The sequence below is a fragment of the Anolis carolinensis genome, chromosome 1, assembly GCF_035594765.1.
Source record: "Anolis carolinensis isolate JA03-04 chromosome 1, rAnoCar3.1.pri, whole genome shotgun sequence".
Classification (NCBI taxonomy): domain Eukaryota; kingdom Metazoa; phylum Chordata; class Lepidosauria; order Squamata; family Dactyloidae; genus Anolis; species Anolis carolinensis.
This window is the reverse complement of record NC_085841.1, coordinates 129,097,461-129,115,845: the sequence shown is the minus strand read 5'-3', so window position 1 is coordinate 129,115,845 and position 18,385 is coordinate 129,097,461. Positions and strand designations below refer to the sequence as shown.

The 18,385-nt window shown below is 41.7% G+C and overlaps 2 protein-coding genes across 3 annotated transcripts; both read left to right on the top strand.

Moving 5' to 3' along the window:
• The first annotated feature begins 2,526 nt into the window (after positions 1-2,526).
• On the top strand, positions 2,527-9,495 carry LOC134295702 (uncharacterized). The gene is made up of 2 exons (XM_062969082.1): positions 2,527-2,663; positions 9,354-9,495. The coding sequence occupies exons 1-2, from the start codon at positions 2,625-2,627 to the stop codon at positions 9,447-9,449; spliced, it is 135 nt and encodes a 44-aa protein (XP_062825152.1). The 5' UTR covers positions 2,527-2,624; the 3' UTR covers positions 9,450-9,495.
• Positions 9,496-9,752: 257 nt separating this feature from the next.
• ptp4a1 (protein tyrosine phosphatase 4A1) lies at positions 9,753-16,533 on the top strand. 2 transcript variants are annotated; one of them, XM_062969081.1, is made up of 5 exons: positions 9,753-9,893; positions 11,912-12,004; positions 12,673-12,803; positions 14,608-14,682; positions 15,240-16,533. In XM_062969081.1, exons 1-5 carry the CDS (start codon positions 9,789-9,791, stop codon positions 15,445-15,447), a joined length of 612 nt encoding a protein of 203 aa, XP_062825151.1. In that variant the 5' UTR covers positions 9,753-9,788; the 3' UTR covers positions 15,448-16,533. The 2 variants fall into 2 exon arrangements, with proteins under 2 accessions (XP_062825151.1, XP_003224851.1); XM_003224803.4 differs by having other exon boundaries at positions 15,236-16,533.
• The last annotated feature ends 1,852 nt before the right edge of the window (positions 16,534-18,385 follow it).

Genomic DNA, 18,385 nt, shown 5'->3' with positions numbered 1-18,385 from the left:
TTATTGTTATTGTTGAAAAGTAACTCCTTTTTCTCTGTAACAACTCTTTTTCCAAACATCAGCATTTTCTCTCAAGTGTAGGCCTTTCTCAAACATAGGCCTTTTGCAACTTAGGTCAATCAAAACATATGGGACTTATAGTCACTAGAAGTATCTTTGAAAATTCTCTTTTTAAACCCATGTCCCCCTCAGGGCAAGGGCCAACAAAAATGAATTGGTGGGCCACATACAACAGTGGAGAATAGCAGGGGCATGATGAAAAAGCATGAACAAAATTTTTAAAAACTCAAAGACTATGGTTATCGTGGGGGAATAAAATTAGGATCTTCACCTGTCTAGTCTCTTTAATCTTCCATAACCAGTAATAATAATTTTTTTGTTTGACCAGTCATATGACCATTTCAAAGTGCAACATAAATAAAAGCAAGGCAAAAAGGATGGGAGGACAGCAGCTGACCTTCTGTTTGCCGTCAAAATCTTATTTTCCTGATTCTTCTTTCAGGAAATATGCTCTTTTCTTGATAGCTTTCAGGATAAAAAGGCTTACTCTGATTATGATGGATCTTTCTTGTCCTTGCAAGAGGACTGTCAGAAGATCATTTCTGTTGGGGGACCTAAAATTAGATAGTAATGGATGTAAATATCTATGTCAAAGTTCAGCATATGCTGGGCAGTCAATCAAAAAATGTTCGATAACTTCCACTATTTGTTCTCCCCAGACACAAAATCTCTCATTTCTTGGGATGTTACAGTAGTGACCAGTTTGCATCATAATACCGAGTTGTTCAAACCTGGCCCTGGTATATATTTTTCTTAAGGGTAACGGAACTGGAATAGTCAAATAGTGTTCTAAATGAATATTCATTTTGTGAGAGACTAAAAACTTTTTGGCAGAAGACCTACCTATACTTGCTAGGTCAAATTGAGCATAGATATCATGAGTGCGTTGCATGAGCACTTGTTTTGCCCTAGGTCCTAGATCATTCAAAAATTGCAAAGGAAGGCCAATTTTAGCCATCTCATTGTTTAAGGCCACTACCCATGATGACTTGTGGTCACGCTGGTCTTGATCCTCTAAACATAGGTGAGGAAGTCTACTGGAATTCATCCAATTTACCTTTGAGCAGTAATTGAATTGTCTCATTAAAATTTGAGCTTTTACTGGGAGCATTCCTAGCTCTGCCCTTACTGCAGCCATCAGCGTTGTTCTGGAAAGTCCCAGGAGAATGCGAAGCTGCTTAAAATTGGTGGGCCACATGCAGCCCAGGGGCCGCAGGTTGGACCACACTGATCTAGGACATCTAGAAAAGGCAGTTTTCCTTCATTTTCTTTGTCCATGGTGAATTGGATGTTTGGGTGGATACTGTTGAGGTGGTCTAGGAACTTATTTCATTCTTCTTCTCCATGGCTTCAAATGGTGAAGGTGTCATTCACATATCTGAACCATATAGTGGGGTTTTTTTGGTGGTTTTCAGGGCTTGCTTCCCAAAGTGTTCCATGTAGAAATTTGCTGACGGGGCTGAGGGGGCTCCAAGTGGCTACTCCATCTTTCTGTTCACAGAATTCCTTGTCCCACTGGAAGCAGCTTGTGGTGAGACAAGGGTGAAACAGGGCTGTGATGTCTTCTGGGAGATTCTGACTAAGTGCAGAAGAGGAAGAACTCTTTAAAGCAGTGGTTCTCAACCTGGGGCCCCCAGATGTTTTTGGCAAACTGGCTGGGATTTCTGGAAGTTGTAGGCCAAAACACCTGGGGACCCACAGGTTGAGAACCACAGCTTTGAAGCTACAATGTGGTCGCTGTTGCTCATTTTTGGTCTAAAGTTATTTAGCCGCTTGTGTTGGCTCTATTTTATCAATTTTATACTTGTTTGTTTATGCAATGCCTTGCTTTCCGAGTTGTAATATTTTCAAGCCATGCGTGGATTCGTAGGAAAGCTGTCCCAAACCCGCCTTGTGTCGGCCAAGGCCAAAAGGAGAGCGAGGGAGAGGCACGGCCCAACCAATCAGAGCGGGCGGCTGTTCGGCCCACCCTCCTCCCCTCCCTCCGGCCTGCCTCTCCTTCCCAACCGGTTCCCACCGGCTTCCTCCGCCTCTCCCTTTCAAACCCCCTCCCTCTCTCCCTCGCTACGTCTGCCGAAGAGCCTTCCGAGCGCTCTGATTGGAGGGAGAAGAAAAAGGCGTTGGTGACGCACGGAGCTTTGAAGGCCACTGGGGCAGGGAGAGGGGGCGGGGGTGGGGCGAGAGAGAGAGAGCGAAAAAGAGCGGGGAAAGGGGCGGGGCTTACGGTATCCCCACCCACTAACCCGCCTCCCTCGGCTCTCCATTAGCCTCGCGCGAACGGACGCATGCGCTTTCTCGCCGCCTCCTGCTCTGGCCCCGCCCCCTCGCCTTTCTGCCGTCAGTGCCGCGTTAGCAACAGCGCCGTCGCCAGCTGAGAGAAGAGTCGGCTCCTCCTCCGTCCCTCCCTCCCTCGCGCGCCCTCGCCTGCCTCCTCAGTCTCTTGCCGGCTCCTTCTCGCCCTGTATGCGCCTCCGCCGCCCTCCTCCGGCTCCTCCACCGCCGCCCGTTCCCTCCGGCTCAGCTCCTCCTGCCCTCGGCGGTGGCGCCCTCAGCACCCAGGCTGTATGATCAGGCTACAGTCTTCAATGAGTAACCATATTCCTGTGAGTAGCGCGAGACAAGCCCCCCCCCCCTTTCCTTTCACTCTCTCAACGCGCCCTCCCGCTTTCCTTTCCGTGGTCGTCTCTTTGTTTCTCGTGCCGCAAGCCTTGCCTCTCTGTCGTGCGGGCGAGGCCAAATGACAATGTCCTCGTTTGGGACGTGGTGAAAAGATAGACGAGATAGTAAGATGTCTGTTGTTGTCTCCCTTTAAAAGGGGCCCCCGAGCCCCTTCCCAGTCGCCACTCCTGTTTCAAGAGATTGGGGGCCCTTCCACACAGAGATATCCCAGAATATCAAGGCAGACAGTCCCACAATATCTGAGTTAAACTGGGTTTATCTGAGTCCATACTTAGAATGGGATTTTCTGCCTTGATATTCTGGGATATAGGGCTGTGTGGAAGGGCCCTCAGATAACCTAGTTCAAAACAAATATTGTGGGATTATCTACCTTGATTTTCTGGGATAGAGAGCTGTGTGGAAGGGCTCTGAGAAAAGGAGTGAGAAGAGGGAGAGTAATCCCATCTCCCCTCCCTCTCAAACCGCCGCCATGCTGCATTTGTGCGTGTGTGGATGGAGCCACGCTGCAGAAGCAAAGCACTTTGACCCCACTTTTCATTGCTGTATAATCCTGGCTTTTCTAGCTTTGTCGGCCCTTTTTAGTCTTTATATCTGCTCTGAACTACAAATTCAAAGTTAAAAGTGTGGTTATGATGCTACAACCTGGCTGTTGTATGTGTGAGAGAGCGAAGTCTCCCTTTAAACCAGTGCTGCCCAACTTGTCCCTGGGCCACCAGTGGTCCACAAGAACTAAAATATTGTCTATGGACTCACCGTCACTATCATGGATAATAACAGCCCAACCAAAAAAAATTCTTGGTGTTTTTATTTTTAGGCCTGTTCCTGGGCTTATTTTGGGTGCTGATTCAGAAATTTCCATAGGATAGACCACATCAGCTCTAGACTATTAAATCTGGTTTTCTGTGGGTGAGCAGATGGTGACTACTAGGTGGCATATGTTCTGTATCGGAAACTAGAGGTGATGTGGTCGATCCAATGCAGTTTTCTGAATCAGCATCCCAATTAACCAAACCAAATCTAAAGTTGACCAAAAACTGATTTTGTAACCCTTACGGTACTACTGTTGAAGAGTGGTCCCTGGTCAAAAAAAAAGGTTGGGAACCACTGCTTTTAAACAGATAGCTGAAACATGTGGTGCAAGCACTCTGGTGCTCTTCCATTCCCTGTAGTCACCAGGTGTGTGTGGTTAGGCCAGTTTCTGCCCCAAACCTTTGAAATCCTCTTCTAAGCAAACCCACCCACAACATTGTAAGTTACGTGTTGCCTCAAACCTAAGTTGATCATCCACTTGGGAGTTGTAGTTTATTTAGGCACTGTAGCCCTTCAAAGGAGAGGTCCCCTTTTTCCATTCTTCTCTGGGTCTTCCTGACACAGAGAGGAGCGGGGATGAAGGGAATCTCATTTTTTGAAAGAACAGTGGGAAGTGTCCAGAGAGAAGGGAAACAAAACAATCAAAGGGTTGCTGTGAGTTTTCTGGGCTGTATGGCCATGTTCCAGAAGCATTTTCTCCTGACATTGCCCAGAGAAGGGGACATCATAGCCATCTTTAAATTTTTGAAAGGATGTCACATCGAGGGCAGGGACAAACTTGTTTTCTGCTGCTTTAGAGAGCCATGGATGTAAATGGGAAGGAAAGGTAATCCATCTAAACATTAGGAAGAACTTTCTGCTGTTCGTGCTGCTTCGGAGGGTGGTTGGAACTTCCTCTGGCTATCTGCCGGGGGCGTTTTGATTGTGTTTCCCTTCGTGTCAAGGGGTTGGACTGGATGGCCCCTGCCCTAAGGCCTCTTGCAACTTCTGCGATCCATTGGCAGCCCGGTCTTGGTCTTGGCAGGGAGAAGGAGGGAGGGAGAAGGTCAGCGGGGGCCGTCCTGTCTTCCGGAGGAGAACAAGTCGAGGCTTGTCTGCCGGAGACCGCTGGCTCAGATGGCGCTCTCCCTCCTTGCCCGCCTCGAGTGGCAGCAGCGGGGGCCAATCAGCTCCCGAGGGTGACTCACCGCGGGGGGTGGGGGCGGGGGCTTTGGACCGGCCTCCCTGCCTCATGGGCAGATGACGGCCACGCTGCTCCCATTCGTGGGCAGATGACGGCCACGGTGCTGCCCCAGGTGGGAGGCGAGTGGCCGGAAGGGAGGAGAAGTAGTCCAAGGGCGAGGGGCCGAAATGTTGATGTTTCCCCAGTTGATCGCAAAGGGGAAAGTGAGGGGAAAGGAGCACCGGCATCCCAGCAATCTGTCTTGTGTGTGCTTTAAAGGGTGCATCCACACTGCAAATTGATGTACAGGGAGTCCCCAAAGTTATGAACACTATAGGTTCTTTAGGTTTGTTCTTAAGTTTAATTTGCTTGTCAGTTGGAACAGGTACATTTTAAACTCCAGTCAAAAATATACATCAGGTTTAAATAGCATAGGGAAGGGTTAACACCCCTGTTTTTGTTTTGTGCCCCTGTTCTGAAGAATTCTCCTCATTTTCTGTCCCTGTGATGAAAAAATTGGCTTCTTGTGGAAACAAAGATTGGTGGAAAAGCTTCAGTTCACCTTCTCCTAATGGAAACTTTCAGGAATGAATTTCTCTTCCCATTGATAGATTACTCTCACTTCCTGTTGTCTCACCCCCATTTGTACCTCAGATGTTTGTAATTTGGGGACTGCCTGTAGATTGACACCACCAGAACGGCCATAGTTCAGTGCTATGGAATGATAGGAGTTGAAGTTTTGCAATCTCTCTAGCCTTCTCTGCCAAAGAATACTGGTGTCTCACGAAACTACAACTCCCAAGATCCCATAGCATTGAGGTGTGGTAGATAGTGATGTTAAACTGCATCAATCCTATATTGTAGATGCACAAGGCATAGCCGTCACAGCGTTTCTCAGCAAGATTTGTTCAGAGGCAGTTTTTTTATGGCTGTTTTCTGAGGCTGAGAAAATGTGACCGGCCCAGGTCTCGCCAGCACGGTTCCATGGGTTTTGAACCTAGTCTCCAAAGTCATAGTGCTCAGACGACCCAAGTTCTTGGATCATTTGGACCTGCTTATGTAACATGTAACTGGCAAGGAAGCTGAAGGCTTTTTAGGTGTTGAGATGATGAAATAGTGATTTTGGGACAGAGGCATCATTGGGATTAAGATATATATAGCAGGTAAGCAGGGTTAGCTCTGCTTAGTACTTGAGTGAAAGACTGCATGAAGAACCTTCCCAATTATGATCTTGTCAGGGTTCCCTTCCTGCTCCCACTGTTCAGATTTTGAGCTGGTGGGGATACGCTTTGGCGAGTAGAAAGGTTTATCTTCCATATTTTAAGAAACAAGTTTCATAATCCTTTGATTTTAAAACATTTTTGCTGTATGTTTAGCATATTTCTGGTCAATAGTTTCTATCCCATTTCCTTTTAAACTTACAAACATTTTCCCTTACTTCAGAGTATTGTAAAATTAGGTTGTATAAGGCAGTCTTCATATACTGTAGGTGAACAGTGAAACATGTCTATTTTGTTTGCCAGTATCTGATCATAAGTAAGAACTTCACCAGCTGCCAGTCATTGCAGAGCTTTCAAGAAAAAAGCTTGTAGCCAGTGGTACAAATGTGGCACCATCCCCAGTGCACATGGAGAATTGCGGGGGAAGCTGACTCCCTCACATCAGATAGTTTAAGAAACTGCTCTACAAATCATTCTATATTCAGTTATCATTACTAGAAGATTTGCTGACTTCAGAAAAGGAAGTTATGGTGACTCTGCTTGTGAAACATCCTCATAAATTAGTATGGTGGTTTTCATTTGGCTAAAAAGCCAGTCTGTCTTTTCCTAAGGAAATCAGCAGAGTCCAAAATTGTTGCCATAAAAGTAGCAGCTTCAGCTTTCAGATGAACCTTGATTCAGATTCCGCCTTGGTGCTGTAACCCTTTCACACAACAAGTTGCTTGGAGAATTTACATGTGAAATGTCAGTTGCTAGTCTTTGTGTTTGATTGATCCCTGTTTCATAACTTGTGGGTGAGTGCTAGTGCTAGCTCCTTGTCAGTAGAGACCTTGTGGACCACAAGTTATTCCTCAAGTTGAGCGTGTGTTTGTGTGTGTTGGAACAAGGGAAACCATAGCTTTGTTTCTGCTTTGTATTGTTGAATTTTGGTTGATAGCAAGGTGTGGCTTCCAATCATTTTGAGGGTGAGCAATGCAGTCTGCCCACAGACCGCCTGATTTGTTCTAAAATGTTTCATTTGTGGTAAGCATTTGACTTGTTTTACTTCTAAAGTCATATTCCACACAACAGCTTTCAAAAGGAATTACACAAAATGGATGTTCTCTATTGCAGTGGAACTTCCCACTGCACTGATGCAAAGTTGAATTTTAAATGTGTGTACAGAGTTTTTTTAAGGAATTAAAGTGGCTGTCATGTGATTAAATACTTTTATTTGTTTGAATAATACGAATCCATTCAATCAATATACTTGCAGACAGGCAAAAAATGTTTGGGTCTAGAATAGCATTTCCATCAGTGAAAAGGGACTACTTGCATTAGTTGAAGCTGCTACTCATAGGATGTGAAAAAATGAATTTCCTGTCACTAGTCTTCCCTTGTTAGACTGTTCCCACACTGCAACAAAAGATTGGAGGGAAATTAGCAAAATCTCTTTCTATACTTCATAGGGGGGAAAAAATCTGTTTCCTCCTTTATATCGAACCTAATAGTTGTAAAGTAAACTGTATTGTTTTTAGAAAAATACACATGTGTGTTATAACAAAGACCTTATGGTCATTCCTTTCTATGTGTGAATATAACATGCTTGCCCTGTACTACCTTAAGCTGTGTTCGCTTAGGAAGCAGTTCAGTCATGCCTTCTCTCAGGCTAATTGAGTTCATCAAACATTATAGTTCTAATGCTCAACTTGGGTGAGTAGGGGAGTTTGCTTTTGGTTTTCATAACAGTTTTCAGACAAGAGAAGCAACAGCTGTTTCGTTGATAACAAGAGTATGTCTGATCACTTTGTTCCTTAAAAAACGTGGAAGGAGCAGGATGTTCAGGCTTTTGGAAGCACACTGTACTAGTTCTAGAGGCACACCCATACAAGTATTTTGACATTTTAAGTATTTTTTTAAAAAAACCTACCTTGACTGCAGATGGCATCACAAACTTTAGGAAGGGGGAGGCAAGTCTACAAAAGAACCAATGATTTTCATAAAAGAATGATAAACTAGATATATTACTATATACATAGACTGTCTACAGCTAAAATGTGGCTGGGGATGTTATAAATAAGATGTTATCTGCAGATTACTGGCATTTCTTGTACTGCTACTGATACAATTTGCAGTGCATAAAATTATTAGAAGTTGTTCCTTGATATGTGAAAACAACATGTTACTGAATTACCAAAATTAAACGTTAGCTTTCAACAGTCCATTGAATACTGTTGAGAATTAAACAGTATTCTGCTGTATTCTCCACAATAACCATGACAACCAAGCCATCTTGGCCTGAAAAGAAGCCATCTTTAATAGCAGCTTTTCTGGAGCAGATAATTGTTGATGTTGGCTCCTGTTATCTGTAGGATCCTGTTTGCTTCCCCAGCAGTTTCTGTGGTCTTGCTTTTCTCTCAATTGCTCAAGAATATCATGATCCTAAACAAGTAGCAAGGGAAGGGCATTCCTTTTTGTCCTATGAGTGGTAGTTTCAAAAAAGCAGTTGAGGGGAATGGTCCATGGTCTTAGAGATGTCTCTACTCTAATTCACACAGCACGGGGAATAAGATGAACTTGAAGTTGTAACATGGTATAATGCACATCACTGATACCTGGTGGAATGAGTCTTATGATTAGAATGTACTAAAGGAAGAGGATAAACTATTTCAGAGAAATAGATACAACAGGAAAGAAGCAAATGTCAAGGACATTTATACCTGTGAAGAAATATATGACTTAAATCTGGAAGTCAGGTTGAAAGTACCTGGGTAAAAATTAAAAGAGAAAGAAGCAATTATCATCCAGTTAGCCTGACATCCATACCAGGAAAGATTCTGGAGCAGATCAATCTGCGAGCATTTGGAAAGGAATGTCATACTCACAAAAGGTCAATGTGGTTTTCTCAAGTTACAAGCTTGATAGATGAAGGGGATCCTGTGAATATAGCATATTTTGACAAGGTCTCCCATGATACAGCAACTAAAATAGCCAATGTGATTTTGTCCTGCATTCCCACTTTATGATTCTACAAGTAGTTCGTATTTACTGTAGTAAGAGTAGTTAGAAATTACTATCTGTGAAATTATACTGTTGAATTTATTTCATTTTTATTTTGATAATTCTTCAATAAAAACTTTTACTGTCTCGCAAAACTTCTCGGGTCATATTTCTCTTTTAACATTTTTGTAATGCAGAAGTAGCAAGAAATGTTGATGGAGAACTACTGTCCACTTACTGAGTACCTGACAAACCTGATTAAAAGCATACAATAAAGAAAAATTGTTTTCATTGCTTATGTCACAAAGTTTAAAATAAGGACATTACTAAATGTGGCTCTGGTCTTTTCCTCCCATTGTTTCTGTCACTTTATTTACTTAAGACAAAGTCATTTAGAAAGTTGTCTTTTTCTATTTTTGACTGTTGTGCCTTTTTCTTTGCAGCAGTTCTGTGGTGTTCTTGGTCACACATTTATGGAGTTTCTGAAGGGCAGTGGGGACTACTGCCAGGCACAGCACGGCCTCTATGCAGACAAGTGAACTGTAGAAATCTATTACTTCTCCACCAAGAAACCCCCTTAAGAGTGGTTACCAAGATAAGAAGTTTTGAATTGAAATTGGCAGAGCATTTTTACAAAGGAGTTCAGACCTGGATGGGGTAACCTTGGTGCACTGCCTTTCTTTTTTGCCTCAGTATTACTGGATTGAAGAATTGCTGCTTGTTGAGGAGGTTAATTTCATTTCCCATTGCCCCCAACCTCATATTTGTCAGCACTGGAAAACTGAGTGACGTTTTGTGAAGTAGATTTCAATTTCTCCATCAGTTCTACTAGTATTTGTTTTAAAAATATCATTGTCACTCATCCTCATTAAATTAACATGGCTCGAATGAACCGCCCAGCTCCTGTGGAAATCACTTACAAGAATATGAGATTTCTTATCACTCATAATCCAACCAATGCAACCTTAAACAAGTTCATAGAGGTAAGTATTTTTAGTTGGAATTCTTATTCATCATTTTTGTAATATTGAGGATTCATCATATTTCTCTGACATTCTTCAACCATTCCTAGAATGGTTCTCCTTTTTTGAATAGCAGTTTCAGGTAGAAAGAAGTCTAGATTGCAATTAGGCCTGCTGTATGTGAGGATTGCAGAAGTGTTGTTTTGCAAATAGAAAAACAACCAATTCAGTCAAGTGTTCTGCTGAATTCTATTTCAAGAATCATAGATGGGTAACTATCTTCTCACTCTGGAGCTCAGAGGTTGAAGGAAAGGAGAAAATGCCATTGTGCTGGTGGAACTACAGAACCACAGTCTTGTATTCTAGTGTACAGGTTTAGATAAGCAGCAATTAAATACACTTAATGACACAGTCAAAGCGATGCAGAGGTTGGCCCTGTTGTAAATACATTGCACAATTACTATGCAGTATGGCTTGCTATGGTAGCTAAAAGACTAATATGGCGCTCCCTGAAGAGGAAGCAGACCATAATAATAGATATGAAATTCTGTATTTGAAATAATGGCTGCAATTTGAATTATTGTGAAGTCTTTACTTTAGTAATGAGTGATTATTTTAGCCATTAATTGCCTTTCAGGTGACATAGCAAACCACAGTTTGGTCACATTGTTCAGTTCAAATTTTTTTTATCTCCTGCCACCATCACCTTAAGTCCTGCTTCAGGAGGGACCACTGTGGAAACATGGCAGAGACATGCTATAGTTCTGTGTTCAGTAAAATGGCAAACCACATTTTAAACAAGCTTGAGTTCCTAAGCAAAGAACTATGAATTCTAACGCATATTATTCAGGGAAGAGGTTTTGGATAAACAAGAATTCTGCAAAGCTTGATTTGTGTTATATGCAAACTTGTATTAATAATAGTAATAATAAATGTTATTTATTCCTCACCACCATCTCCCAAAGGGACTCGGCGTGGCTCACTCAAGGGTGCAACCACGCAAAATACAAAAAATGCAAAGACAATAACACAAAAGCTATAACAACCAACACAAACATCACCAACCCCCCTGAATAAAAGTAATAAAAGCAGCAATAGCTTCAGGTATAAAACAACTGCAAGCAATATCAGTCTCATAAAGTGCATGGCAAAAAGGTCTCTAGGTCCCCAGATATGTTAAGAGATTCTAAGCATGGTCAAAGGCTTGTTGAAATAGCCATGTCTTCATCTGTATATGGAAGGCTTGGAGAGTGGGAGCTAGTCTAATCTTCCTTGGGAAGGCATTCCAAAGTCAGGGGGCCACCACTGAGAAGGCCCTCTCGTCCTCACCAACCGCACTTGAGACGGAGGCGGGATTGAGGAGGGCCTCCCCAGTAGATCTTAGTACTTGTGCTGGTTCATAGATAGGTCGGACTCAAAGTGTATAGAACTCTATAGGTAATAACCTGCACTTCGAATTGGGTCCAGAAGCTCAAACGCAGGCAGTGGAGCTACTTTAATAGGGGCATGGTGTGCTCCTTATAACCAACTCCAGTTAGTAATCTGGCTACCGACCTTTGCACCAATTGTAGTCTCTGGGAAGTCTTCAAAGGCAGCCTCACATAGAGTGCATTGCAGTAGTCCATTCTAGATGTAACTAAGGCAGGGATTACTGTGGCCAAGTCAGGCTTTTTGAGGTACGGTTGGAGCTAGGGCACAAGTTTAAATTGTGCGAAGGCCCTTCCAGCCATCACCGACACCTGAGCTTCAAGCATCAATGCTGAATCCAAGAGGACTCCCAGATTGCAGACCTGTTTCTTCAGAGGGGGTGTAACCCCCCATCCAGCACAGGTTGCCACCCTAAACCCCAATCAGCCTTGTGACTGAGTAAGAAGACCTCTGTCTTGTCTGGATTTAGTTTCAGCTTGTTGGCCCTCATCCAGGCCATCACAGCTGCCAGGCACTGGTCCAGGATCTGTTGTATCACTATAGTTGTAAAGGCAGAATTATAAAATGAATGGTTGTGATTAAAGCTTTCAAAAATCTTGTTTTTTCTTTAGGAACTTAAGAAGTATGGAGTTACTACAGTAGTAAGAGTCTGTGAAGCCACTTATGACACTGCTCCTGTAGAAAAGGAAGGAATTCAAGTTTTGGTGAGTAGCTCATGATGTTTAGTGGTAGTACAAGATTTTACCATTTAAAGAATAATTCAAAGCATGAGAGCTCTTAAAGTTAATTGTTTTCAAACTAAGGTAGAAGGCGATAATGGCTGAGCTATTCATTTTTTAAGGTTGTGTTATGTGAAATAAAGCGAGACAAGGGTATTTCTATTAAATGTATTTCTATTGGGTGTGCAAAATGTAAAATACAGATTTAGGATAAATGTTTGGGAAAACTCATAGGCCAATCCTTTCTCTCTTTTTTAAGGAATGGTGCATTCATGACACTTGCATACTTTCCCCGACGTACATTAAAAAGTAACATTATTTAAATGGAAAGTTTTGTTGCTTGCAGGCATGATGCAGTTGAATTGTATCATGTGTGCAATCTGAAAATATTAGTTTCTAAGAATACTGACCTAAGTGGGCAGCCATAAGCTCTAGGGGCCACCTTATCCCATTTCCCACTGTCTGAATGTATCATCTACCACTTCCAGGAAAGCTGGAATGAACTGGAAGGTCCCATCCAGTTCTCTGTAAATTAACAATTGTCACATCTTATTTTAAGCCAGAATTGTACCCACTGCTGACTTCCAGAGGAATGAGCAGTTGCTATAGTAGTGTGATAGGAAGACATACGCTATTGGTTTAATCTTTTCTAGGACTGGCCCTTTGATGATGGAGCCCCGCCATCTATCCAGATTGTTGATGATTGGCTGAACCTCCTGAAAGTTAAATTCCGTGAAGAGCCAGGATGTTGTATTGCAGTACATTGTGTTGCTGGTCTTGGAAGGTAAGCAGAAGTTCTAGACTCATGAGAACTATCCAAACCCCCTTTTCTAGGATATCATGTTTTGTCAGGCAAATAATCTGGTCCCAGTTCATGCTGCCTGCAGTGCAAGCAAAGCAGTTTTTCTACAACCTGGAGAAGAGATTAGTGATAACAGCAGGGATTTCTCTTGTGCTACTGCCCTATCTGTTTGGGAACTAAATGACATAGGAGAAAAATCAACTGTTACCATGAATGGATTGAACTGCATACTACCAACAAACTGAGGTCACCTTTAGTTTTACATGGTTCTAGCTGCTTTGAGTCCCCTTTCGGGGGAGATAAAGTAGGGTATAAATAAATATAAAATAATACATTTGAAATGATCTGCCAAATTGGGTAAGGTAATATTTATTACCTTACCAAATTTATTTTAGTAATATGACAGGATGTGGGGTGGAGATGATGAACCATGGAGATGATGTGTGAAGTAAGCTGCTTGTGAAACATGAACCAAATTAAGAGTCCAAAGAACACTAATTTATTGACTTTCAAAGAGGAAGATTGATTTGCATAAAACCCATAATCTCCTGTACTGCGGGAGTGATCTGTTTAGGCTTCTGAAAGCTAAAATGTTAAGAATCTTGGAAATCCTTTCTGATCCATGGGGTCACAACTCAGATCTCCAGTGTAAAGCCTCTAAGATTACTTGCAAAGATATTCTATATTAAAATCAACATGATTTTAGCCCTACCAACATTAGTATAATTCTCAGCTAGTAGGGATAACGGGAGTTGATGTAAATTTCAGGAAATCAAGTTTATGGGCTATTGTTATTGTTTGCTTTCAAATAATTTCTGACTTATGAGTACATTAAGACAAGCCTATCACAAGGTTTTTCTGGGCATATTTCTTCAGAGAGGGGTTACATGTATTTTCCACTGTTGTATTAAATGTCACCTTGATATTAGATGGTTTTTGGAAGTACCTTCCATTGCTAAATAGAAGGTTACTTCCCTAGTACCATATTTCATCATAGCTTAACCAGTGAACTAGCTTTCTTAAAGGAGCTTTGAACGGGTTTCTTTGGTTAGTCAGTACTTTGAGAAATTACTTTGACTTTTATGAATCCAGGGACTCAGAGCTCCATAATGTACAGTAACTGACTTTATTATCATCACATTATTTGTTCATCAGATATATGTGAACTCAAATTGAAATACAGTAAAGCCCTGCACGTTCGAGTGCCGCTCATCCGAGCGTCCGGGCTATCCGAGCCAAATTCCTCTCCCCCCCCCCCCCCCCAAACTCACCCCGCCAGATCCCGGTGCTGCCAGAACCCAGCCGAGTGAGTGAGGGATGGAGGGCGGGCTCGCTGGCTGGCTCCTTCGGCAGGCCAGGCACCGGTGCTGCCGGCCCCAGCATGGCGAAGGAGCCGATTCACCGAGGGCGGGCGAGTGAAGGGGGAGGGCCACAGAGGCCCTCCCTGTTCACCCTCTCGCTCGCTGTCTCCTTTGGCAGGCTGGGCGCCGACAGCACTGGCGCCCCGCCTGACGAAGGAGCTGAGCCAGCCAGCGGGTGAACGGAGAGGGCCTTTGCAGCCCTCCCCGTTCACCCGCTCGGACGCTGGCTCCTTTGGCTGGCTTTTCTGTAATCCCTCCTTATTATCCAAGATATTCACTTATCCAAGCTTCTGCCGGCTCGGATAAGCGAGACTCTACTGTATTGATATAATTATCTGAGTATGAAAGTTTGATATAATTTTATAGATATAGGCAAGATTTGCAAAACATTATGTATTTTCCCCTCCTTTTCCCCTCCTCTACAGAGCACCTGTTTTAGTTGCCCTTGCACTAATTGAATGTGGAATGAAATATGAAGATGCAGTGCAGTTCATAAGACAGTAAGTATTCCGATTGATACCTGATGCCTACAAGGCTATGAAGAGTTATAGTTATCTGTCAAAGAATGTTCAAAATTTTTACTTAAGCAGATTTGATTGTATTGAATCAAGTGCAAGACAACAATTGAAACTGCACTTCTTAGTTCTACTATTGTGTTGCTATCCGTTGCTAGGAAAGAGCCAGTGTCTAAAGAATAGTTGGCAAATGAGTTCAAGTGAACTAAAGTAGATTGTATGAGAACAGAAATGGAGAAATGCTTAAATAATGCATGCAGAAATGAGATGTCTGTGATAGAATACTGGTAAATCTTTGTGTTTTGGACTAGTACCCATCTGACCCAATCTCTTTAATGAACTTCTGAATCCATAGTGTGGCAGGGTACAGTACCTGAATATTACTAGCTAGTTGAGACATATGTTAAATGTTTGGTGCAGATCCTGAACTCCTCTCTGTATTAGACAAAGTGATGTTGTGTCACTCAAATCACAACTCTTGCAAAACATACTAATAAGTTCAATAAATTCAGTGTTTCTTATTTATTTTTTCGTTTAGGAAGCGCCGTGGAGCCTTTAACAGCAAACAACTTCTCTATTTGGAGAAATATCGTCCCAAAATGCGCCTGCGTTTTAAAGATTCAAACGGTCATCGTAACAACTGTTGTATTCAGTAAAAAAAACCAAGCTGCCTATATTGCTGCTTTGGAAATAGAAGATTTAAAACTAGAATTGGGAAGGTTATGTGGAAAAACTTACATGTATGTCTAACATGAAGCTTCTGTAGGTGTAGGCCACAATGTTGTTGGCAGGAGAGCATCTTTGTTTAGATGGTGATCTTTTTAGTGAACAAGAAATTTACATGGCCTTTAAAATGTCTTATTTGTAATTTGTACCATTAAACTATCTGTAATCATGTAGCTTTTTTTTTTCCATTGAAGTCCTAGTAGGCAAATCTTCCAGAACATGAGTAGAGATTTTGGTGCCAAACGCCCTGTACACTATTTCTGTATACAACAGTATAGTTTCTTAGTAACTGCAGTTACCTGGACCTTTGCCCTCTTCTCAACTGTCTTTTTTTTGTGGATAGAGCTTCATAGTATAATTTACTGTATTTTGTTTCCCGCAGTCACACTAGAATGAGTATCAGGATTTGCACACAATTGATGGACTTGGTGACTTTTGGTGTCTAAACTTGTGTTGCTTCACTCTTCATTCACATACATTCACTGGGTTTTTTTTCCCTTAGAAAGCAAACCTTCACGCTGTACAGAAGCACACAAGTCTTTAATGTCTCCAGACAAAACGCCTTATAGTTAAATAAATACAGGCACGTGATGTGCAACCTTTAGCAGAGGGCCTGTAATAGGATGGGAGGGGACTAATTAATATTTCTAGTAAAATGTTGCCTTTTGTCTTGTGCAGGAAGTATAGAATATGCCCTTTACTTTAGTAAATATTTTTTAATGTAGAGATGCTTTATTGTAGCTGAAAATTCTTAATCATAAAATTTCTCAAGATCTTGTAATTTCTTTTATTGTACTTATTGGAAGTTGTTTACCAACTATTGCTTTGTTGAGTGATTTTTTTTTGGTTTTTTCTTGAGTTTCTGCCATGAATGTGGCAGTCCTCTAATATTTTTATGCCTTTTGAGCTGCGTAACTTAATATTTGGATACTTGATAATTTGTTATGTAATTGATAAAATGGTGGTGTGTATTAATGTTCAACCATATATTTATACGTCTTGGAATGTGTGGTTATAGTACTGTGGGAGAAATAATTTGCCAGTGTTCACCAGCTTGTAAAATCTAGTGCGAGAGCTCAAACATCTAAATAAACTCAAAGCTGCATTGCAGTTTACTTCTAATTTTCTATTTGGGGTTAGGGAGGGCAAGGAAATAATACTCTTGGACTGCAACTTGCTATGAATATATCGGAAGACAATCCTAGAAGCCTTACTATGAGCCTGCCTGGGGAAAGCATGCTAGCTGTCCTAAGGCAGTTAAGCAAACCCATTAATGTCTTAACAATGATATAAAAGCTCAGTAAGACTACCACTACTTTCCAGTACATCAATCATAAAATGTACCAGATACATCAAACATTTACAGGTATTTTTTCCAAATATATAGGCAGTTAATACTTTCATTGTAACTAACTGACACTGTGAACTTGAAGACTAACTCATTATTGTGCCATTTTATATGTGCTAATATTTCCCAGTTGACTTTGGAAATGGTTAATCTGATAATTAGTGTATAGGTCCTTAATAGTTCACAAATGTTTTAAGTACACCTTTCCTGTTTGGGTACACATATTTGGATATGCATAGCCCCTTTTTTCATGTCAGGAGCCACTTGAGAAACTGCAAGTCGCTTCTGGTGTGAGAATTGGCTGTCTGCAAGGATGTTGCCCAGGGAATGCCCGGATGTTTGATGGTTTACCATCCTTGTGGGAGGCTTCTCTCATGTCCCTGCACAGGGAGCTGGAGCTGCCAGAGGGAGTAGCCTCCGATCAAAATACTGCCACTTCTGGAATTAATATTGTACCCACAAATGTAGGTGATAATTTGGCATTCTGGCAGGCTCCTTGCAGCTAATCTCACTTACACTATGGTATCATACTACAGCCAAAATGGGGGGAAAGTTATAGAACAGGATCTTAACCTAGTTTACTTTGCACTGGCTCAAACTTGTTCCAAGGTAAGTTGCATTCTGTATACACAATCTCAGTAACCACAGGATCAAAATTACTTTTTTAAAAAAAATCTAAAACAAACCTTGATTTTACCATTTTAAATATGGGATTGCATCATACTGCACTATTGAATATATGGGACTTGAGCATCCACACAGATTTTGGTATCTAGGATTAAAATACTATTATGATAACAGTTTTGATTCTCCCTCCACTCAGTACACACTTGGGATAATTTATGATTAAGCTATAATGAGAGTAAACTGTTCCAAACAAAAGTCAAACTGATAAAATAGGGAATCAAGCAGCAGAATTAGTCATGAAAACCGCAATGATACTGCTTCAATTCAGAATACCCTTTCTTCACTCCTTATCAGTCTTGCCACTATAGAGGTGCATCTACACTGTAGAATCAATGCAGTTTAAAACCACTTTAACTGCCATGGCTCAACGCCATGGCACCTGCAGCCTGATGAGGCACCAGCACTCTTGCAGAGAAGGCTGAATGTCTTGCAATGCTATAACTCCCAGGATTCTATAGTATTGAGCCATGGCAGTTAAACTGGTGCCAAACTGCATTAATTTTACAGTGTAGATGCACCTTAAGTGGTGGAATGTTTAAAAGGTCCCGAGATTATGAAAGTAAAGCATATTACTGGAGACTTGTTGAAGACTTTGCCCTAAGTAGAAAGTATCCTTCTATTCAACCATTGTAGCAAATAGCCTAATATACTAGTACTTCTAATATTAAGCAGCTTTATAACAAGTAATATATTACACTAGCTAGTATAAACAACCACAAATGGATGTGAAAGCAAGAACAGAATTGTTTTAATCTCAATGGCCAAAGAAGATATCAGCGCAGCTAGTGCTGAAAGTACTGTCATAAAGCATTGGAAAATACAGAGTACATTTATTTACTTAGACAGCTATTCAGAACTCCCACACCAGCCTCCAATGGGCTGGGAATTGGGTTTCTGGAAGTGGCCCCTATGATTGGTTTCTCTGGT